We start from the raw sequence: 24,975 nt of genomic DNA, 5'->3' as shown, positions 1-24,975 counted from the left end.
TTGTTCACTCATCTCACCTACACCTCAAAAATATCTCTAGAATGTGACCTTTCCTTACCTTTGACTCTGCAAGAACTCCTACTGTTGCTGTGATTCATCTCCCTCTTACTGAACTCTCCCCTCTCCAGCACATCCTGAATGCAGCAACCGGGATCATATTTCTATTCAACTGCTACACTGATGCCACCACCCTTTGCCAGTCTTTGCACTGGTTGCCCTTCCGCTACAGAGTGTACGAATGTAAACGTATCACTCTCACCCACTAAGCGTTCCACAGTTCTGCACCGCTCTACATCTTGTCTCATCTCTGTCTACCACCCAATCCAACTCTCTGTTCCGCTTATGATCTAAGACAAACAGCGTGTAATCTTAGAAGATTGTTTCTCAATAAGCAGGTAAAGGTGGATAAAATGGGTTGGAGGGTTGTGGTGTCTTTAGACGCTGCTAAGGCGTTTGATAGTGTGGAGTGGCGGGATTTGTGGGCAGTCATGAAGGCTATAGGTTTTGGGGAGAGATTTATAAGATGGGTGCAGCTGAGATACGGGTAAATGGGCTCTTGTCGGGGGATTTCCCTTTATATAGGGGAACATGGCAGGGGTGCCCCTTGTCTCCTCTGCTGTTTGCAATTGCTGTTGAGCCCTTGGCGGCGGCGATACGGAGGGGTAGGGATGTAAAGGGGTTTCGGTATGGAAACTATGAAGAAAAGATAGCCTTGTACGCGGACGACGTGTTATTGTTCTTGGAAGGTGCGCAGGAGTCTCTGGGGGCCGTTATGAATAAATAGTATTACTAAATTTGGGGCTCTTTCCGGATTATCTATTAATTGGGATAAGTCTGTGTTGTTGCCCATGAACGCGGCGGCTCCTCTGACACTAGACCCTGGGTTTCCCTTAAGGGTGCTACATGAGTTTAAATATCTGGGCATCGTGGTTTCAGACAAAATAGAGGACTATGTGCGGCTCAACCTGACTCCTTTGCTTGGAAATTCCAGCAGAAGATTGGGGCCTGGAAGAAGCTATTTCTGTCGGTCACAGGTAGAGCCAATTTGATCAAAATGATACTTATGCCTCAGCTCCTTTACATATTGCATAATGCTCCAGTGTGGTTGCCTCAGAGTAACTTTTATAGGATCAAGACTCTATTTAGGGACTTAATTTGGAAGGGTGGACGGGTACGCATTAAATTGGAACATCTGCAAAGGGCAAAGGATGAGGGTGGTCTGGAGGTCCCTAATCCATGGATCTACTATATAGCATCCCAATGTCAACATATGTTCAGTTGGGGAGAACCAGAACAAAGCTCTTCAGTGGGGATAATCATTGAACATGCGGTGGGGAAGGGCCCATTGTTAGCCGGTCTTGAAGCAGGTAGATTCAGAATTAACCCCCCAAAATTCCCAACAATAGCTATGCTGGGGAAAGTCTGGCAGAAAATTAAGCAATGGAGGGGAGTAACGGAATTTACGAGATATATGCCAATTTGGTTTGATCCTAGATTGTCAGAGCTTATGAGATTGCGCGGGTTCAGTCAGTGGAGGCGCATTGGCATTTGGTTCGTGTCTCAGTTGCTTGATGGGGATGTTATCAAAACATTCGAGACACTTAGGGTACCGTCACACAGTACCATTTTAATCGCTACGACGGCACGATCCGTGACGTCGCAGCGATCGTATGATTATCGCTCCAGCGTCGTAGACTGCGGTCACACGTTGCAATCACGGCGCTGGAGCGATGCCGAAGTCCCCGGGTAACCAGGGTAAACATCGGGTAACTAAGCGCAGGGCCGCGCTTAGTAACCCGATGTTTACCCTGGTTACCAGCGTAAACATAAAAAAAACAAACAGTACATACTTACATTCCGGTGTCTGTCCTCCGGCGTCTCAGCTTCTCTGCAGTGTGTAAGCACCATAGCCGGAAAGCAGAGCGGTGACGCGTCACCGCTGTGCTCGCTTTCCGGCTGGCCGGCGCTCACACTGCAGAGAAGCTGAGACGCCGGAGGACTGACACCGGAATGTAAGTATGTACTGTTTGTTTTTTTTACGTTTACGCTGGTAACCACGGTAAACATCGGGTTACTAAGCGCGGCCCTGCGCTTAGTTACCCGATGTTTACCCTGGTTACAAGCTAACACATCGCTGGATCGCTGTCACACACAACGATCCAGCGATGTCAGCGGGTGATCAAGCGACGAAAGAAAGTTCCAAACGATCTGCTACGACGTACGATTCTCAGCAGGATCCCTGATCGCTGCTGCGTGTCAGACACTTAACGATATCGCTAGAACGTCACGAATCGTACCGTCGTAGCGATCAAAATGGTACTGTGTGACGGTACCCTTAGGACCGAGTTTCCTTTATCCCAGAAGATGTTCTTTCAGTACCTGCAGTTGAGACACGCCCTAAACTGTCAAAATGAGGGGTCGTGCATGATTCTGCAGTCAGATAGCATGTTGAAGTTTATTGGGCCTCGGAGGAGTACAAGGGGGTTCATTACCTTGATGTACAGGGGTTTGATGGATACTTTTTTATTGAAGCATCCGTTAAGGATTAAGCAGAAATGGGTGGCGGATGTGAGACCCTTGTCAGAGTCCCAGTGGGAGTCCATACTTCAATATATCCCCAGGGCTTCCCTGAGTGAGGCTAAGAGGGTGTCGCAGCTATACCTGCTGTATAGGACCCCGGTATGGATGATGAAGGCAGGACTGAGAGGTGACTCAAAATGCCCCAGGTGTGGTGAGGAGGGTGCAGATTTGTTACATATGATGTGGTTGTGTGCTCGTCTCCAACCCTTTTTGGTGAAGGTGCTTAAAGGGACACTGTCACCTGAATTTGGAGGGAACAATCTTTAGCCATAGGGGCGGGGTTTTTGGGTGTTTGATTCACCCTTTCCTTACCCGCTGGCTGCATGCTGGCTGTAATATGGGATTGAAGTTCATTCTCTGTCCTACGTAGAACATGCCTGCACAAGGCAATCTTGCCTTGCGCAGGCGTGTACTATGGAGGACAGAGAATGAACTTCAATCCCATATTGCAGCCAGCATGCAGCCAGCGGGTAAGGAAAGGGTGAATCAAACACCCGAAAACCCCGCCCCTATGGCTAAAGATTGTTCCCTCCAAATTCAGGTGACAGTGTCCCTTTAACTTGACCCAGGAGGTGACAGGAGTAGATGTGGTGAGTAACACGCTGACTTGCCCTTTGGGCTGTATGGATGATATTGCTACAGATGAATGTGGAAGGCTGACTATCACAAGATTGTTGTATGCTGCGAGAAAGCTTATTGCGATGCTTTGGTTGGATGAAAAACCGCGAGGGAAAAAGGAATTTATCAACAAGATACATTTTTTTGTACTTATGGAAAGGAATATATACAGCAAGAGAGGTCATAATACAAAATTTGAAAATGTGTGAGGCGGATGGATGGATTACCCAGGCGTGGCGTCTGCTGAGTTACTGCAAAGTAGAATGGGTGTCGTTTAGTTGATTATCGGGGGACTCCTACATGTACAGGTGTGTTTTTGTAAAGCTTGATATCTTTTCTCAAGAGGTGATGTTGTTAGATGGTTTTATTGGATAAAGGGCAAGGGATTGGGGGGAGGGGGGTTGGTTAGGGGGTAAGGGTGTTGTTTAGTAAAATGAAAATGTATTAACAGGTCATGTATCCAATGTACTTGTCTGAACATTGTATGAGACTGTGTTACTGGCGTGTCATATGCTTTAATAAAAAATACATGATTTAAAAAAATTATCTAACACGAACACCAACATCCTCTATAATCCGAACCTTCCACTCCCATCTCCAGGACTTCTCTCGTGATGCACCAGTTTTCTGGAATGCACTGCCCCAGTATCCACAATTTTAGACATGCATCAAAAAATGTTTCTTTAGACTAGCAGAACGGAGAGCACGGGTAGGGTGGTAGACAGACCAGGGAGGAGATGTAGGGTGGTGCTGAGCCATGGAGTGCTTTGTGGATGAGGGTAATAGTTTTGTACTGGATTCTTGAGTGGATGGGTAACCAGTGTAATGACTGGCACAGGGTAGAGGCATCGGTGTAACGGTTGGTGAGGAATATAATCCTGGCAGCAGCATTCAGGACAGATTGGAGCGGGGAGAGTTTGGTAAGAGGGAGGCCAATTAAGCGAGAGTTACAATAGTCCAGACAAGAATGAATGAGTGAAACAGTAAGAGTTTTTGCAGAGTCGAAAGTAAAAAAAAGGGCGAATTCTAGAAATGTTTTTGAGATGCAGATAAGAAGAGCGAACCAATGATCGGATGTGGGGAGTGAAGGAAAGCTCAGAGTCAAGGATGACCCCAAGGCAGCGGGCATGTTGCTTGGGAGTAATGGTGGAACCACACACAGAGATGGCAATGTCAGACAAAGGTAGGTTAGTAGAGGGAGAGAACACGAGGAGTTCAATTTTTGACAGGTTCAGTTTCAGATAGAGGGAGGACATGATGTTAGAGACAGTGGTAAGACAATCACTGGTGTTTTCTAAAAAGGCAGGCGTGATATCAGGAGAAGAAGTGTATAATTAGGTGTCATCAGCATAGAGATGGTACTGGAAACCAAATCTACTGATTGTTTGTCCAATAAGGGCCGTACAGAAAGAGAAGAGGAGGGGGCCTAGGACTGATCCTTGAGGAACCCCAACAATAAGGGGAAGGTGAGAGGAGGAGGAACCAGCAAAAGATACAGTGAAGGAGCGGTCAGAGAGATAGGAGGAGAACCAGGAGAGAACGGTGTCCTTGAGGCAGAAGGAGCTGAGCATAGTGAGGAGGAGCTGATGATCCACAGTATCGAATGTTGCGGAGAGATCCAAGAGAATTAGCATGGCGTAGTGACCATTAGATTTAGCTGTTAGTAGATCATTAGAGACTTTAGTGAGGGCAGTTTCAGTAGAGTGTAAAGAGTGGAAACCAGATTGAAGAGGGTCGAGAAGAGAGTTATCTGAGAGACAGCGGATAAGACGAGAGTGGACCAGGCGTTCGAGGAGTTTAGAGATGAAGGGAAGATTAGAGACAGGTCTATAATTAGCGGCACAGTTTTGATCGAGGGATGGTTTTTTAAGTAATGGGTGTATGATGGCATGCTTAAATGAGGAGGGAAAAATACCGGAAGAGAAAGGTTGAATATTTTTGTTAGGTGAGAGGTGACAGCTGGAGAAAGGGACTGGAGGAGATGTGACGGAATGGGGTCACTGGTGCAAGTGGTTGGGCGAGAAGATGCAAGGCGTCTGATTACTTCTTCTTCTGTAACTGGATCAAAATCAGAGAGTGAACTGGATGCAGTGGGGGAGGAAGGACAGTGCATGGTATGCAGGGATTGGGAGATAATTTCCTGTCGAATGTGGTAAATTTTTTCTTTGAAGTAGTTGGCCAGATCGTCAGCGCAGAGATCCGTGGTTGGGGCCTGCACTCTTGGGTTGAGTCAGGAATGGAAAGTGTCAAAGAGACGTTTAGGGTTATTGGACAGCGAGGTGATGAGGGTGTCAAAATAAGTTTGTTTGGAGAGGTGAAGGGCAGAGTTGTATGTTTTAAGCATAAACTTATAATGGATGAAATCTTTGGGTAGATTAGATTTTCTCCACAGACGTTCGGCGCACCTTGAGCACCGCTGTAGGAAACGTGTTTGCAGTGTGGGCCATGGTTGTCGCCATCTGTGCAGAGTTGTTCTATGTATAGGAGGTGCAATTTCATCCAGGGCACTTTGGAGGGTTTCATTATAATGCTTCAGTGCAGAATCAGGACATGAGATGGAGGAGATAGGGGCCAATGAGGACTGCAAGCTCTGCATAAGTTTCTGGGTGTTAATGGCCTGTATGTTTCTATAAGTATGGAAAGTGGAAGTGACCTGAGCGGGATGGCAGTTCTTGATAGAGAATGAAAGAAGGTGGTGGTCAGAGAGCGGGAGAGGGGAGTTTGTGAAATCGTCCACTGAGCAAAGCAAGGTGAAGACCAAGTCGAGGGAGTTTCCGTCTTCATGCGTTGGAGAGTTAGTATGCTGCGAGAGGCCGAAAGAAGAGGTTAGAGATAAAAAGTGAGAAGCAGATGGGGAGAGGGGAAAAGCAGTGGGGATGTTGAAGTCACCCAAGATGAGGGTGGGTTGTCACAGGAGAGAAAGTGTGGAAGCCAGGTGGCAAAGTGATCCAGGAACTGATGAGAGGGGCCAGGAGGACGATACACCACCGCCACTCGCATGCAGTAGGGGATGTAGAGTCTGACAGCATGGACTTCAAAGGAAGGGACGACAAGTGAGGGTACTTGGGGGATAACTTGGAAGGTACATTTGGGTGATAGGAGCAGACCAACTCCTCCACCTGCTCTGTTGTCCGATCTTGGGGTATGAGAAAAGTGTAGTCCACCATATGAGAGAGCAGCAGCAGCAGTGGTGTCTGACTGCTGGATCCAGGTTTCAGTATGAGCCAGGTGGTTAAGAGAATCAGAAAGGGATGAAAGGGAGTTTATTACACACAGAGAGAGAATTCCACAAGGCATTTATTGTTATAGGGGAACTCAGGTTACTGTGACTATCAAAGGGGCACAGAGGGCACTATTAACTTCTAGGGGGAAAAATGTGGGCACTTACGCTCAGCATTACTATATTCTAGAGGGTCGCTTTAGAATTTAGAGGGTTCAGAGAACCACACAGCGGGTGCAGTAATAGGAACACATACAGCAGCAGCATTGGGGTACCAGTAGGATGAGGAGTTTGTGCACGTTGGGAATAGATGGTGACGTGCTGAAAATATGAGAAGTAAAATGTGTCTTTGTTGTATTCTCTGTAGACGAGTCCTGGCTGGAGGAGTTGTCATGTCGGTCTGGGCCAGATGGAAAAGACTGGAAAAGTGAACGATTCCATCAGAAAGAATATCAGCAGTAAGTCATTATCTGTAGCTGTGCTGTGATCTCTTACATGTTCTGTAGGACTGGTATCTACCACTGACCATATGGCGGTAATATCAATGTTGGTCTTTATATAGAGATTATTTTCAGTAACAGCGCAGTCGTCTGCTGAGGTTCTCCTCCACTATTAGGGTGAGTTACCCAGTGGTACTCAAGGTTACCTGTTAGGGGCCCACTCAGAAACTTCGCCCCCCCCGAACCAAAACCCTAGCTACGCCTCTGAATTGTAAAGTGCTAGGGAGTAGTATAGTGCCGTGGCGCTAAAGAACCAAAAATTATTATTATTAATATCAAACTCAAGTTGGGGCCGGAATATCTTGGCTTAACACATGGTTGCTTGCAGATAGGCATATTATACTTGTACCTGTGAAAAACTTTAAAAAATTGTTGTTTTAAAGAAAATATTTTTGTGCCTTTTTGTAACTTTTCATAGTTAATGAGTTAGGCCATGTTCACACTTTGCGGTTTTTACCGCGGATCCGCGGCGATTTTGATGCTGCGGGTCCGCAGCAGTTTCCATAGCGTTTACATTAACATGTAAACCCTATGGAAACCGCAAACCGCTGTGCACATGCTGCGGGAAAAACCGCGCAGAAACGCAGCGGTTTAAAACCCGCAGCATGTCACTTCTTTGTGCAGAATCGCAGCGATTCTGCACCCATAGAAATACATTGAACCGCTTACTTCCCGCATGGGGCTGTGCCCACGTTGCGGGAAGTAAGCGGATAATGTGCGGGTGGTACCCGGGGTGGAGGAGAGGAGACTCTCCTCCAGGCCCTGGGAACCATAAATAGTGTAAAAAAAAAAAGAATTAAAATAAAAAATGATGTTATACTCACCTCTCAGCGCTGCCCGCGGCCGTCCGGTCTTCGGTTTGCTGTGCGAGCAGGACCTGTGGTGACGTCGCGGTCACATGACCGTGATGACGCCTCGGTCACATGACCGTGACGTCACGAAGGTCCTTCTCGGCACAGCATCTTTGGAACCGGACCGCCGGGTGCAGCGCCGAGGAGATCCGGACATCGGAGGGTGAGTATAACCATTTTTTATTATTTTTATCATTACTATTGATGCTGCATATTGCTGCATATGCAGCATCAATAGTACAGGAGTAATCCCGCAGCGGAAACCGCGGAACAAACCGCGATAAATCTATAGGGATAACCGCAGCGGTTTTGCCCTGCAGATTTATCAATTCTGCTGCGGGATAAACCTGCAGAGCACACCGCAAAGTGTGAACATGGCCTTATATGACAGATAGGCTATGTGCACACGTAAGAAAAGAGGTGCAGAATTTTCTGCACAAAATCTGCATCTCCTGGCAGAATCCGCAGCTGCGTTGTTTGTGCGTTTTTAGTGCGTTTTTTGCGCAGATTATAGTTCTATAATGGAGGGGTGCAGAAACGCTGCAGAACTGCACAAAAGAAGTGATATGCACTTCTTTGAAATCTGTAGCGTTTCTGCGCAGATTTTTCTGCACCATGTGCACAGTTTTTTTTTTTCACATTTATTTACATTGTACTGTAAATCACAGTGCAGTTCTGCAGCGTTTCTGCTGCAGAAAAATCTGCTGCAGTTCTGCACCAATTCTGCAGTAAATCTGCATCGTGTGCACATACCCATAAGGAAACACCTAAATCTGCATACGCTACAATGTTAGCCATTACCCATAGCAAAGAAAGAGAAGAATTACATCCTGTGAAGAATCTTATGGGAATACACTATGAAGTTTTTAATTCTCCAGTAAAGTTGAGCAAGCTGAGCGTGGGATTTTATATCAATATTTTACTATCTATCTCCTGAGTATCCTTACATGATTATTGGAAGACTATTATACAAATCTATATGATGACCATCTGCTTTGTCTCCAAACTAAACCCAACCCAGTTGTATTTTTGTTGTTCAGTGATTTTTCAAATGTCATAATAGATTTCCCAGTTCTCACTTACTTTATCATTATTTGTTAGGGTAATTATTGTAAATATTAGATTACTCTTAAGGCCCCGTCTCACATAGCGAGATCGCTAGCGAGATCGCTGCTGAGTCACAAGTTTTGTGACGCAACAGCGACCTCCATAGCGATCTCGCTATGTGTGACACGTACCAGCGATCAGGCCCCTGCTGCGAGATCGCTGGTCGTGTCGGAATGGCCTGGACCTTTTTTTGGTCGTTGAGGCCCCGCTGACATTGCTGAATCGGTGTGTGTGACACCGATCCAGCGATGTCTTCACTGGTAACCAGGGTAAACATCGGGTTACTAAGCGCAGGGCCGCGCTTAGTAACCCGATGTTTACCCTGGTTACCAGCGTAAATGTAAAAAAAAACAAACACTACATACTCGCCTTCTGATGTCCGTCAGGTCCCTTGCCGTCTGCTTCCTGCTCTCACTGACTGCCGGCCGTACAGTGAGAAGTGAGAGCACAGCAGTGACGTCACCGCTGCGCTCTCAGTGTACGGCGGCTCAGTCAGAGCAGGAAGCAGACGGCAAGGGACCTGGACACCGAAAGGCGAGTATGTACTGTTTGTTTCTTTTGGTAACCAGGGTAAACATCGGGTTACTAAGCGCGGCCCTGCGCTTAGTAACCCGATGTTTACCCTGGTTACCGGGTGCTGCAGGGGGACTTCGGCATCGTTGATGACAGTTTCAACGATGCCGAAGTCGTTCCCCTGATCGTTGGTCGCTGGGGAGAGCGGTCTGTGTGACAGCTCCCCAGCGACCACACAGCGACTTACCAACGATCACGGCCAGGTCGTATCGCTGGTCGTGATCGTTGGTAAATCGCTTAGTGAGACGGGGCCTTTAAAAATGCTCTTTTCTATACGTGTAAACCACAGGACACTACTAGCTTCAGGTGCCATATACATGCCAACACCTCTAGCAGGAAACTCAGGCAGAACATCCCGGAAGTTTGCGTAAAAATTATTGATTAATTGATTTTTTTCATTTTCTTTTTTTACCTTCTCTCTCCTTTTGGTGGGTGTGGGTTACAGACAGGTTTATGAATAAGTTTTATATATTTTCTGTCATTCTTGGATGTTTCTCTTTTTCTTTTTATATAAATTGAAGTAGAAAAAAAAATTAAACTGAAAAAAAACCTAACTCCAGGGACACTTCACTGAGACTTATATGTCTTTATGTGTCATTATGTTGTATAGTGTGATAGCAGATCACTTCTGCTATTCTAGTTGTTAAAAAAAACCTTCAAAATGTTTTGGAGAAAGTCATGGATTTCCGCCTTTAGATATCTACTAGCATACGATAGAAACAATTAACTTAGGTAGACATACAACCCACTAGAAGATAAATGGAGTGACTATTTTATCTGACCACTCTCCCCTGGATATTCAGAGACGCTTTACACCACTCTGGATAGAGAAGAAGCAAAAGTGTTGTCAACTCTCAGTAGTGATGACAATAATTCCCAAATCCTCAGGTTCTTTGGTAAGGATTACTTTATTGTCAAAATGATTTTCAATGATCACACAATCATGCATATTGGGAAATCCCCCTTCATCAGATTTATAGCTAATACCTCTTGATTGTCTTCCTCATTGGTGAAGAGATATAAAAATCACTGCTGATGGGGTTGTTGAGGAGAGCCATAAGATCAAACACTTAATTAACCCCAAGACTTAGGGTACCGTCTCACAGTGGCACTTTGGGCGCTACGACGGCACGATCCGTGACGTTCCAGCGATATACATACGATCTCGCTGTGTCTGACACGCAGCAGCGATCAGGGACCCCGCTGAGAATTGTACGTCGTAGCAGATCATTTGAAACTTTATTTCGTCGCTGGATCACCCGCTGACATCGCTGCATCGACGTGTGTGACGCCGATGCAGCGATGTCTTCACTGGTAACCAGGGTAAATATCGGGTTACTAAGCACAGGGCCGCGCTTAGTAACCTGATGTTTACCCTGGTTACCCGGGGACTCCGGCATCGTTGGTTGCTGAAGAGCTGTCTGTGTGACAGCTCTCCAGTGACCACACAAGGACTTTCCAACGATCACGGCCAGGTCGTATCGCTGGTCGTGATCGTTGGAAAGTTGCTGAGTGTGACGGTACCCATAAGAGATTGAGAGAAGCGACCCATAACGTGTATTGTTTAACCTTACATAAGCTTTCTCAGATCAAAGTAAGACACTAAAGATGGCTGCCATTTCCTGTTTCACCACATCATGTACTGATATACAAGATGATCAGTGGGACACTAAAGATGGCTGCCATTTCCTGTTTCACCACACCATGTGCTGATATCGAAGATGACGCCCACCCTGATGACCTCATGGATCCGCCCACAGTGACGCCCACCTTGATGACCTCATGGACCAACCCACCCTGATGACCTCATGGATCCGCCTACGGACTTGCTCATTGCCCAACCCACTAACCAATGGAATACATCCAATCACTCCCATTTTAGAGCTAACTGAGCCCCCTTACAGGGGTTATATAAACCTGTGTTCTGACTAAAAAGACCTTGGAGCTGAGCCATAGATTGATCAAGGAGAGTTTACACCTGATCAATATCCATTAGGCCAGGAGTAGGCAACTGGAGTGAACATTTCTTAATTGTTCAACCTAACAGGGTCAGCTGATAAATTCAAGAAGACATGTTTGTCTGGGGTTCGTGAACCTGGACTCCCCAATCATTACCAAGGTCACGTAATCTCTAAAAGTATCTTCAAACCCTATTCAACTAGTGATCGGTTCTAGAGCAATTCTAGATCACTGAATGCCACAGAAATGTGTAAATACATATGTCTTCAGATTACCAGATGGTTCCATTTCTCTGATACACTCACCAGTGCTTGGCAATGGACATTCTTCACAGGGTCTGTTCCACGCACGTCCAATATTATATGAACAGCAACACATTTTTTTCGTCATGTTGTAAAGCAATTCTCCATCACAAGTTTGATTGTCGGCAAAAAAGTTTCTAAAGCACAGACTTCTTCTCATGTCTACATATAGAAAATATACAGAGGGTCATTCAATTATGGATTAATAGTAAATATTTAATGACCTTATTTAACCTTAGAAAAAGTCAAAATAATCGAATATTTTCATATGAGCAGTAAGATAAAATTGAAATACACTTGAAAAAGACAATAAACCAGACTAGCCCACAGACAGCTGCTCCTATCATATATTTTATTGCCTGGAAGGTGTGAATCCTTCATCCTGGATAACAACGCTTAGCCAGACGCTATTTCTATTTGTCATTTGACATATTTTTTGGATGTACTTTTACAACTGTTTATAGATCTGGCAAACCACGGCCTGTTATTTCAACAACTCTGTAAAGGCTAATGTAAATTAAGTCATCTGTAGCTTAACTGGAGGGTGAAGAGCTTCATGTCAGGAAAAACTGCGCACAGAATTTCTATAAATCAAGGTTTGAATGGAGTTCCAAGCAAGAACTGCAACGTGCAAAGCAAAGATGGACAAATCAGGGGTCGACTAAGAGTTTTTGATTATTTTTTTATTTTTTGTAACTTTTTAAAATTTTAGTGTTTTGCTTTTGGAAAGAGGCAGCGGTTTCACTGTACTCTGCTTTCAGACTTGTGGCCTAGCTCAGCTCTCACTGTGTAGCTGTCATTAGAAGAGACCTTATCATTGGTGAGTAAAGAAGTCCTCCCATTAAGGTTTTTATTCATTAAATGTCTGTATATAGTATATGCATGTAAAGACGTGTGAGTGTAATAATGTACTCATCTACAGCAACATTTAATGAATTAAGCTTAATTGGAGCACTGCTTTAATGTTGAATTTTCAGGATTTTGGGGGGCTTGTATTATACACTATTATATAAATATATTATTATTATATAAACTTTATATCTACTTGCTATATCACCATGTGTTTGCTATTAGAATTATATACAAGGTCATCTATACAAAATGAAGTGATGACTAGTAGGGATGAGCGAGTGTGCTCGGATAAGGTGTTTTCTGAGCGTGCTCGAGTGCTAATAGAGTATTTTCGGAGTACTCGAATACTATGTTCGAGTCGCTGTGGCTGGGTGTCTCGTGGCTGTTCGACAGCCAGAAAACATGCAGGGATTCCCTGTTTGTTAGGCAATCCGTGCATGTGTTGGGTCTGTATGTAAAAACCAAGAGTGTCTTCAAAACACAGAACAAGTGTCAGTCTTTCAGGTATAGTTTACTCTGTAAGTTCTGTCTTTGGCATACAAAGACTGATGCAAAATACTGACCCGGTGTTGACATATGAATGAGTCTTAAAAGAGGTTAAAAAAACCCCAGAATAAACTCTTTTTTTTTTACTGTATAACTTTGTATTATTGTTCCATTCTGCAAAAAATGCTATGCTAATGCATTCCTGGCTGCCTGGTGTATGACAATAGGACAAACTTTTTGTATATAAGAGGTCGATGAGGGAGTATGGATATGTTCAACATTAGGCGGGGGTCACACTAGTGTATGGCATCCGATACGAGAGCAGGAGCCGAGTGTCATGCGTCTGTGCTAAGAGCCTCTCGCACAGAGCGGATTGGAGCACAGGTGCAGAGGAGGCGAAGAAATGAATTTCTCCATCTACTCCATTGCCGGGGTCAGCGTATATCGCACCGCACTCGATGATATCCAAGTGATGTGTGTTGTGTCACTCTCACCCATAGACTTATATGGGTGTGTGTGAGCCGAGACTTGGACGATTGTTCTCTCATGCCGATTCGACAAGAGAAAATAATCGCAGATGTGATCTGCCCTATAAATTAATACTGGCCCGAGTGCTATGCAATGTTTTCTCACATAGCACTCATCCATATTCTACGCTAGTGTGACCCCGGCCTTATCATTAGAAACTTACCCAGTGTATTCACCAAACGTAGGGCCAAAATAAGGACAAAAAGTACATTCTTGTAGCTTATGCTTCACTGTTTCATTAGCAGGACTATATTTAGCTGTACTAAAAGCATTGCCCCCCATGCACTGGAAAAAATATATAATTTTACATATGCTATTCTGCTATAAGAAAAGAGAAAAGGACAGATGTATGCAACTGGATAGAATACAATTTGTATGTGTTTGTATACATATGTTTTTCTTATACTTGGGCTCTAGGGCATTACAGGGTCCAATGAAAATGTTACAAACCCACACAATAACTGGTCAGTTCCACAACTCAAATCAATAAATAATAATAATATTTTTAAGTCAGAGCTTGGATTAGCCACAACTTACCCATACAGTTGTTTCCTCCATTCACTGGCATGAAGTCAGGTGGGCATATACAAGAATAGTTTCCCACCGTGTTGTAGCAGGTTCCAGGCCCACATATTCCAGGTTGATCACATTCATTGACATCTTAAATAGAATTATAGAAATATATTATTAGATCTAACATTAACACATGTTATATATAAGTATTCAGTGTAAAATGTCTTAATAATTTAGGACACCAAAGTGAATGTTCCCTACAGACGGAGGCTGACAACACATAGGCACAGCAACATGCTATTCCTCTTAGAAGTTCATGAATGGATTGACAGCTGGGTGTTACCAGTTGGGGGCATGACCCTACACAATTTGACATGGACCAATCAGAGCTGTGTCACACTGTAAGGACACTCCTGTTTGACAAGGGGAATGGTAACACCCAGTTGTCAATTTATTTATGAATATTTAGGATGAATAACAGAGGATTATTACACGTAAAGCTATTATAAAAGATTATCTAGAACTGGTATTTTTGGCAAATATTAGTATTTACTACAACAGACATTCATCGGGTTGTGAAAGGTTGTCTTTATGCAGCACCCCAGAGTCCTGGTTGTTGCAGTACTGTGGCTCCGCCACTATGGGGAGCTATGGTACGTCTGATTGCACTAAGGAGTTTCTCTGACCAGGTACACTCACACCACACTTCACACTCCGGCCACCAGGGGGGGTGGTCCTATCTAGTAGGCCACTCCTCACAACTCTGGTAAAACTGGGGGTTGGACAGGAAGACAGAGAGAAGTAGCTGGGAAGAGCTAGTGAGAGGACCTGTCAGGGATGGGATCCTGGCAGACTCCTCAGAGCAGAACTAACCAGTGCACAACGGGAATACAGTAAAGAAGTATTGGGACCAGAAGGAGTCGTGCTGTTAGACCGAGGCAACATCCTTCTGAGGCGCAAACAGTCGGTGGCCGGAACGCCGAGCAAGTAAGAGACTTTAAGTACACTGCAAACCACGGCCGGACAGCTAATTACAGGTTGGCTGTCTCACTTAACACCTAAGCAGACAACGGAGGCAGCTGTGGGAGAGGGGCGACTCTAGGGTCCCGGAAGAACTCCAGGCCTACCCCGTCATACGGGTGCGTCCTACCATATCACCTGGAGGACGAAGAGAACGAACAATAGAGACAGACAGAAACAGTTGTGAGGACTATCCCGGGAGCTCAGCAGGGAAGAACTACAACACCCAGCGCTAGCAGGTAGACACTGATTCCCACCTGTAAAGAGAACTCCTGATGTGCCTTTGGACCGGCCGGTCTCTGGCAACCCAGTTAACAGCGCTCTGGACTGAGGTCTCCAAAAACCTTCAGTAAAGAGGTAAAGAGACTGCAACCTGGTGTCCTTGTTATTTACCGCGACCTGCACCTCACAACTGCACCGTTACAACACCACTTATTGCACCGGACGTCCCCCACTGACAGACAGGGCCACGGACCGGGTCTAGCCACCGTGACAACCCCAGGACTGAGACCCAGAGGCCCGGCTCCGGGTACCCCTCGGCCCTGCGGCGGTGTGGGGGCGCTCCAACTTGGCGTCACGAACAGGATCTACTTAAGCCTGAAGAACCAGGTCATGTGTGCCTTGGAACTGTGATTTATTGCGCTTGAATTGTACTTTATTGAAAAGACTGTGTATTGCCATTTACCGCCAAAATTGCCGCGCACGGAGGGAGGAGCCTTAGCTACGTGGGCGGAATCAGCCAAAAGAAGCGCGGAACGGAAAGCGCGGTAAGGCGCCAATCCCGGAAGAGGAACTCCGACCTCCAGCAGGTTCGTGGGAGGAAGGGACAGCCATGTCTGAGTCGGGAGGAGAGGAGGTGGCGGTCGCAGCCGCGGACGCAGGGGCATCTCCGGTCCCCGCAGCGGACGGAGCCGCGGCCCTAATACCACCACGGGTAGCCGCAGAACCCGCTGTTCCTCCCAACCAGCCGGACGCTGCCGCTAACACAAAAGCCATAATGCCCTTCTCTATGCCGTACCTGCCCGGAGCGGCTTGGCTTCCGCGATACTCTGGGGAGTCGCATACGTTCACTGACTTTAAAGAGGGGCTCTGCAGCCTGCTCGAGTTCTATCCCCTAACCGAGCCTCAGAAGGTCCATATGATAGCCGGCCAACTCTTTGAGGCGGCTCTGAGAGAATTGAAATCCTGGCCCGCTGAGGATAAAGAAACTGCACAACAGATTTTTGCCAAGCTTAAAGCCACCTTTGATACTCGCACTGCTACAGAAATTAAACTGACTTTTTATGGATGCAAACAAAGGCCACAGGATAGCTTACGGGACTATGCCCTTAATCTCCAGGAAGCGATGCGGGCCATTAAGCAGAGTGACCCCGGCAGCATGCAGGATGAGGATAAAATCCTGAAGGAGCGGTTCATTGAGGGGCTCCTGTGCAGTCACCAGCGGGGCCAATTGCACTTCCTGGCCATGCAAAATCCAGACTTGACTTTTGCGCAGTTTAAAGATAAAGCTATCCAGGCATTGCAGGAGCGACAGCCCAGCCGCGCAGTACCACCCAGGCGCCCCGCTCTCACATACCACCAGGAGGTGGCATCGGATACCCCAGTTGCCGCGGAGGCCGACGCCCAGAGCTTCGAGGACGACTCCCCTGCAGGACTCCGTCTCCAGATGCAAGAGCTAACCAAGAGCGTTGCTGCCCTGGCCCGGACGGTGCAGTCCCTACAGGAGGCCCCCAAAGAGAAGATCCAGTTGGCTTCCAGCCCGGAGGATGTCCCTTGGATGCGACAGAGGAGGACTCCGCCGACCAGGAGCCGGCCAGACGATCGCTTCCACCAGGATGGACGACCCATCTGCCGCCGCTGTCACCAGGTGGGCCATCTTGCAAGGTACTGTCCTTTAAACGAGCAACCCCTGGGGCAAAGGGCCAACCCCCAGGAGTAGGACGGTCAGGCCCGCAGCATTGGAGAACCAAGTATATTGGAGGACGACCAGTTCTCCCTGTAGTGATTGATGGAATCCCCTTGAATGCTTTGCTGGACACCGGTTCTCAGGTGACGACTATACCTTACGTGCTCTACAAACAGTATTGGGAGGACGCTGATATTACTCGTGGCCCTGACGATGATTTCACCATAATCGCCAGTAATGGTCAGCCGTTGCCACAAGTGGGGTATAAGGAGGTCACCATCAAAGTGGGGCGGGTGGAGTTGAAAGCCCAAGGGATTGTGATTGTTGATATTGATCGTCGAGAATGTAATCCCATGATGACTCTTGGTACTAATGTTATAGAAAATTGTCTTGCAGAAGTGATTGTTTTGTTGCAACAGGTGGCAGAAACCGCTGGCCACAGTGAGCAACGTGCCCTGCAGAAGGAAATCAGAGCTCTGATGCAGAGACAGCAGGTAGAGCTGACTGGTGGTGAGATTGGTCGTGTCACTGTGAGTGATTCAAACCCCATCGCGATACCCCCCAAGAGTGAAATGTTAATATGGTGTCGAGCAGCCATAGGCCTCAGGGGTAGGGACTACCAGGCCTTGGTAGAACCCGTATATTCAGACCATAGGCCTACTGTTCTGACAGCCCGGGGGGTGGTCGACGTCCGTCAGGGGAGAGTGCCCGTACGTGTCCTCAATTGTGGGGAGGAAGAGGTTCACCTCACCAAGTATACCACGCTCGCCAAATTGTTCACTGTCAATAATAATGTGATACAGACACCTGAACCCTTGGTCCCGTCAAACTTGGCGGAGAACAAAGGTTCTGCAGAGCCCTCGAAGGACTGGTGTCGGGAATTGCATGTGGGCACTGACTCTACCCCATCCCATCAAAAACAGGGGGCCTACAGGGTGGTACACGAGTATGAGCAGATATTCAGCAAACACCCCTCAGATTTTGGGCAGGTGAAAGGGATCCAACATCACATCCCCACGGGAGATCACCGACCCATAAAAGAGAGATATCGCCCTGTACCCCCAGCTCATTACCAGTGTGCCAAGGACATGTTGCGGGAAATGAAGGAGGCTGGGGTGGTGAGAGACAGCTGTAGCCCCTGGGCAGCTCCGTTAGTCCTTGTTAAAAAGAAAGATGGTACAATGAGGATGTGCGTTGATTACAGGCAGTTGAATCGCATTACACATAAGGACGCATACCCACTGCCTAGGATAGAGGAGTCTCTGGCTGCCTTAAAATCTGCTAATTACTTCTCTACCTTAGATCTCACCAGTGGGTACTGGCAGGTTCCTGTAGCGGAGGCGGACAAAGAGAAGACGGCCTTCACGACGCCAATGGGTCTCTGTGAGTTCAACTACATGCCCTTCGGATTGTGCAATGCTCCCGGAACGTTCCAGAGGATGATGGAGTGCTGCCTGGGACACCTGAACTTTGAAACCGTGCTGCTATATTTGGATGATGTAATTGTCTTCTCTAAGACCTACGAAGACCACCTGAAGCACCTGGCCGAGGTGTTTGAAGCCCTATCCAACTTCGGCTTAAAGGTGAAACCGTCCAAGTGTCATCTGCTGAAACCTAAAGTGCAGTACCTGGGCCATGTGGTGAGTGCTGAAGGAGTGGCCCCAGACCCCGACAAGGTCACAGTGATTAAGGACTGGCCAAAGCCCAGTGACCTCCACGAAGTCCGGCAGTTCCTCGGGCTGGTAGGCTATTACCGGAGGTTCATTAAGGACTTCACCAAGAAGGCCGCACCCTTGCAAAACCTGTTGGTGGGCCAACCAAAGAAGACCAAGGGGAGGAACACCCCCTTTGATTGGAACGAAGAGCTGGAGGAATCCTTCACCTGTTTGAAGTCGGCACTGACGGGAGAAGAGGTACTGGCTTACCCCGAATATGACCAACCGTTTGTGCTGTACACAGATGCCAGTAATGTGGGACTAGGAGCCGTGCTGTCTCAAGTCCAGAAAGGCAAGGAAAGAGTGATCGCTTACGCCAGCAGGAAACTCCGTCCCACGGAAAGGAACCCTGACAACTACAGTTCCTTCAAACTGGAATTCCTTGCCCTTGTCTGGGCAGTGACAGAGAGGTTTAAGCACTACCTGGCCTCCGCGAAATTCACCGTCTTCACGGACAACAATCCGCTAACGCATCTGGGTACTGCCAAACTCGGGGCTTTGGAACAGCGGTGGATGGCCCGGCTGTCCAACTATGATTTCACCATCAAATACCGGGCAGGACACCAGAATGCCAATGCCGATGCTCTGTCCCGAATGCCCAATTTACCAGAAGTGGGAGAAGACCCAGAGGCACTTGAAGAGGTGGAGCTGCCTGCCTTCCATCGCCCCAAAGCCACTCAGAACTCTCACCATGTGAAGAACAGGCACAAGAACCAACCGGATGCTACGCTGAATCCCCTGCCCCACCACGGATGGGCAGAAACCCAGGATAGTGACCCCGCGGTCCGTCAGGTGAAGGAGCTCTTGACGCAGGCTGGGTTGCACCCTGGCCCAGATGATCCACAAGAAACCCAACAGCTGTGGAAGGGGAGAAGCAAGCTGTTTATCCATGATGGCAAGCTGTGCAGGAGGAGCATCGACCCACGTACTCATGAATTGGTGTGGCAGATAGTGGTGCCAAGGCGAGATGCGCCCATGGTTCTGGGAGCCTACCATGATGGAGCCGGACACTTCGGATGGAGGAAGCTGGAGAAGCTACTCCGAGGGAGGTTCTATTGGATTGGCATGAAGAGAACCATTGAGAAGTGGTGTCGGGAGTGTGGTCCATGTAGTCTGCGCAGAAAGGACCGTGACAGTCAACGGGCTCCCCTGCGGCCTATCATCACCAAACGGCCGCTTGAACTGGTCGCGCTGGATCATGTGAAGCTGACACCTAGCCGGTCGGGCTATATCTACGCCCTTACCATCGTGGACCACTACTCCAGGTTTTTGGTGGTTGTGCCTGTTAAAGATCTAACGGCCAGGACTGCCACCAGGGCCTTCCAGCAGCACTTTTGTAGACCCCATGGCTACCCAGAGAAGGTACTGACCGACCAGGGACCTGCCTTTGAAGCAGAAGTGTTCCAAGAATTCTGCCAGCTGTACGGGTGTAAGAAGATCAGAACCACCCCGTACCACCCTCAAACCAACAGGATGTGCGAGAAGATGAACCAGGTAGTGATCGATTTATTGAAGACCTTGCCTGTGGAGGAACGGAACCTGTGGCCGACAAAGTTGCCTGACCTGGTGGATATGTACAACCACATCCCAGTAAGTTCCACCAACTGTACTCCAGCGTACCTGATGCGAGGAAGGTCTAGTCGGTTACCCGTTGATCTGGACATGGGGGTCCTAGTACCCGAAGATACCTCGCCGGAGGCAGATTGGGATACAGAAAGGCAGCGAAGATACCGCGAAGTACAGGAGTGTGTAGAGAGAAGTCTCGCCCAGGCTAGGCAGAAACAAGAAAAGGACTACAATCAACACGCTCCTGCGATTCCCCTGTCACCTGGTGAGCAAGTACTTAAACGAAAGAGGAGATTACATAAGCTCGATGACCAATGGGAAGCGGAACCGTATACCATCCTGCCATCCGACTTCGACAACACAAAGGTCTGTCTCATCAGCAAGGACAGAGGGGAGACCTCGACAGCGGTATCCAGGGATCACCTTAAGGTCTGCCCCGATAAGTTGAAAGAGAGGGGCACGGCCCCAGAAATCTCCCCGCCGGTGGAAAAGGAGAAAATGTTCCATACCGTCCTTGGTGACTTTCCCCAATCCTGGACTCAGATAAACCAAGCCATCGCGGTGCCTGTTCTAATGTTCCAACAGCCGGACCCACCAGAAACAATGGTGGTATCAGATCAGCCGGCCCCGCTACCTCAACAAGCCTTAACTGATGACACCATGCCGACCGCTGAACCAGCAAATCCTCCCTCTGCTGTCAGTGAATCTGCTGTACCCACTGTTGATAGCAGCTCTGAGAGCCCCAACCTGCCAGTGCTACCCAGACTCACTAGAAGTGTAGCTAGAAGACAGTGCACTACACCAGCGGTAGCAAGCATAGCGGGCCCTGTTAGGCCAATAGCAACCCCTGCGCTGCGAAGGTCCACACGCAGCACTCAAAATCAAACTCCCCTCCGCTACAAAACTTGGAGGTATTGATAAGGGCTGCTATTTAATTGAAAATGTTTGTATGCATATCTTTTTGTTACAGGTTTTTAAATGGACACTAGAGTAATGGACGGTGAATTGCTCAAAAACTTTCATAAGGGGGACCCCTTTGTTTACCCGGGGTCCCCGCTGTTTCAACCACTGAACTGAGAGTCATAAACTGTGCATGACCTAACTTTTGCAACGTTCAAGAATCCTCACCTCCCGTAAAGGGAAGCATAGTTATGTTCAATTGGTATGCTATTTCAAAAATTTGTGTGTTTCCTGTTAACATGTATTATTGTTCTTGTTTTCCCAGTCCCGGAGTACTGGATTTAACCGGGGGGGAGTGCAGCACCCCAGAGTCCTGGTTGTTGCAGTACTGTGGCTCCGCCACTATGGGGAGCTATGGTACGTCTGATTGCACTAAGGAGTTTCTCTGACCAGGTACACTCACACCACACTTCACACTCCGGCCACCAGGGGGGGTGGTCCTATCTAGTAGGCCACTCCTCACAACTCTGGTAAAACTGGGGGTTGGACAGGAAGACAGAAAGAAGTAGCTGGGAAGAGCTAGTGAGAGGACCTGTCAGGGATGGGATCCTGGCAGACTCCTCAGAGCAGAACTAACCAGTGCACAACGGGAATACAGTAAAGAAGTATTGGGACCAGAAGGAGTCGTGCTGTTAGACCGAGGCAACATCCTTCTGAGGCGCAAACAGTCGGTGGCCGGAACGCCGAGCAAGTAAGAGACTTTAAGTACACTGCAAACCACGGCCGGACAGCTAATTACAGGTTGGCTGTCTCACTTAACACCTAAGCAGACAACGGAGGCAGCTGTGGGAGAGGGGCGACTCTAGGGTCCCGGAAGAACTCCAGGCCTACCCCGTCATACGGGTGCGTCCTACCATATCACCTGGAGGACGAAGAGAACGAACAATAGAGACAGACAGAAACAGTTGTGAGGACTATCCCGGGAGCTCAGCAGGGAAGAACTACAACACCCAGCGCTAGCAGGTAGACACTGATTCCCACCTGTAAAGAGAACTCCTGATGTGCCTTTGGACCGGCCGGTCTCTGGCAACCTAGTTAACAGCGCTCTGGACTGAGGTCTCCAAAAACCTTCAGTAAAGAGGTAAAGAGACTGCAACCTGGTGTCCTTGTTATTTACCGCGACCTGCACCTCACAACTGCACCGTTACAACACCACTTATTGCACCGGACGTCCCCCACTGACAGACAGGGCCACGGACCGGGTCTAGCCACCGTGACAACCCCAGGACTGAGACCCAGAGGCCCGGCTCCGGGTACCCCTCGGCCCTGCGGCGGTGTGGGGGCGCTCCATTTACATAGCTGAGGCTCGTTCTGCGAGGGTTTGGCTACTAATGTTAATGTACATTGTAAGAATCTTGAGAGAGAACGTACATGTTTGGGAAGATTTGACTTACCATCACAGACTCGAGTCTCTTCATTAAGGAAGAAGCCAGTTGGGCAATGGCACTGGAAACTGCCAAAGGTATTGACGCACTTTCCTCCTTGACATAGACCCGGTAACTCCAGACATTCATCGATATCTGAAATAATGTAAAGAAGGCAAATCAGGATTTTTACAATCTGCATTAGGGATCTTGAAATAACATCATAAACGTTTGGATTAATTGTGATCAAAATCCAATCAGACATATTTCAGAGAGCCAGAAACGGTGGAATAAAAAGCATTCCTGCTGGATGTGTGATTTTGCACATGGTTTGAAAATGACCTGATTAAGTGAACCTATTTCAAGAAATTCCATCAAACTTACCTTCCAAAATAACAGTAATGGGATTTGGTCTGAAACCTTCTCCTCCAGGACACAACACTTTATAATCACCTGAAAAATAACATTATTAGTATTTATCTTTCATCAAGATATATCCTTCCTTAATTTGTGAGTAAAGATGTATGGCACAAGATGTTAAACAAACGTATACGTCTGACATATGTCTTTGACAGATACCATCCGTCAGGAATCCATCATCAACAGGCTCTTGTGTTAAATTACTTCTAGGTTAAAGGGGTTGTCTGGTCTTAAACTACAAGTCCGCAGTCACTCTATGTGACTGCAGACTTTTCAATTCTCACTGTGCGCTCTGATGACTCTCCAGTGCCAGCGACAGGAACAGCAGTTATTGTGACCACAAATATACATTGTGCATACTCCCGGCCACATTGCAACTAAGTGTGTGCTGCCCCACTCTATGTAAGTGTATTGAGTGAGGCCATAAACAGTCTAGTCGGAATGTGGCTGGGAGTATGAATATCACATACTTGCAGTCACATGCTAAGGAATTTGTGTCCAATAATGGACTCACACTATGCAATACTTCAACAAGAAAAACTGCATAACTCATGTCGAGATTTTTAGTTTATAAAAAACAAAATCTTGAAGATCAAAACATTTTTGGTAAAGAACATTTACCTGAAACATGGTATCTATCCCACCTACGTATGACACTTACTGGAATTTACAGGTGGGCAGTGCTCACAAGGCGTTCCCCAGGCTTTACCCCGTGAACAACAACATGAGGCCTTGGATATGCTAACACCAATTTCAACACTGCAGGCCAAGTCTCCATTATCTCCTCGTGGTTTTGCCTCCAGGTAACAACTGCCAGACCGAGTATCTGTGCGATAGGAAAAATTATATATTATTATACTTTTACATTAGCAATTTTTTTAAGAATGTTTTATTTAAACATTTTTTTAACATAGAAAGTTTGGGTGGAGAAGGGGGAAATGTAGGAGTAGATCAGATATGAACACTATCATGGTTCGAGCTGACTTAACCAGTAGTGTCCATATCTACATATGGTATTTTCTTTTAAGGAGATAAATAAGTGCCATAAATTTGCATTTTTTTTTAATATGATTCTCTGGTGCCAGCGATGTGACATTTGATTCTATGAAGTCTAGCAATATTTCTGAAGGCCTCGATTCATCAAAGTTTTCAATCCAGAAGACTGGTGTAAAATGATTTGAAATGTTTAAAAAATGTTGTGCAAAACAAGACAGCCCAACAATTTTGCGACTTTTGGCATTTTCAAGCCTTTTTTGCCCAGCTCCAATGAAGTGGACGGAGCTGAGGTAGGACAGGGGCCTGACGAGGCATGATGACCCCCATTCATCAAATTCATGAAAAGTCATGGCTGTACCTTACTCAGTCTCTGACTGGAGTAAGATTTGTGGCGAGGCGCACACAACTTTATGCCTCGCCTTAGCCATTAAGAGGTTTGCGCTTCTTAATGAAACAAGCACCTCGCACCCCACCTCCTCACCAAGAATGGCGTGACAAACACTCGTCTTGATGAATTGGGGCCTATATGTCTACAACTTTTTATCTGAAACATTGATTATTAAAATCTTCCACAGAATCTGCTATGCAATGGGGTTGAGCACTGTGCTGTGACATACTGACTAAAGTGGAGCATTTAATATACAATATTGATAATCCTGCAATGGGAGGTTCTGACACAATAATGAGGCCCAAATGTTCAGCAGAAGACAATATTTCATAATTGTGCAAGCTTTTAACTTGCTGCTTGGCAAAATGCTTATGGAAACAATTGACGGTAACCTATTAAGAGCAATAAACTATATAACCATTGTGAGGTATGATAACACCATAATGCGTTCCATATACACATAGAATTATTACCTATGGTAGGCATGAGACCCTTCTGAAAAGCCCTACTGAAAGCCTTAAGCATATTTGAGCATTGATGGGCAGCGATAA

At 47.0% G+C, this 24,975-nt stretch overlaps 1 protein-coding gene across 5 annotated transcripts in view; it reads right to left on the bottom strand.

The window, feature by feature from the left end:
- The window catches only part of FBN1 (fibrillin 1), a 408,947-nt gene that overhangs the window by 72,117 nt on the left and 311,855 nt on the right, over window positions 1-24,975 (bottom strand). For all 5 annotated transcript variants that reach the window (XM_077263717.1, XM_077263719.1, XM_077263721.1 and 2 more), the window contains 5 exons: window positions 23,702-23,866; window positions 23,005-23,073; window positions 22,651-22,776; window positions 14,114-14,236; window positions 11,714-11,872 (listed from right to left, as the gene is read on the bottom strand). In XM_077263717.1, coding sequence (XP_077119832.1) covers window positions 11,714-11,872; window positions 14,114-14,236; window positions 22,651-22,776; window positions 23,005-23,073; window positions 23,702-23,866 — 642 coding nt within the window. The remainder of the gene's footprint in view (window positions 1-11,713; window positions 11,873-14,113; window positions 14,237-22,650; window positions 22,777-23,004; window positions 23,074-23,701; window positions 23,867-24,975) is intronic.

The sequence above is a fragment of the Ranitomeya variabilis genome, chromosome 5 (assembly GCF_051348905.1).
Source record: "Ranitomeya variabilis isolate aRanVar5 chromosome 5, aRanVar5.hap1, whole genome shotgun sequence".
Taxonomy (NCBI): domain Eukaryota; kingdom Metazoa; phylum Chordata; class Amphibia; order Anura; family Dendrobatidae; genus Ranitomeya; species Ranitomeya variabilis.
The sequence above is the reverse complement of the archived record's forward strand: the minus strand, read 5'-3'. Positions and strand labels throughout refer to the sequence as shown.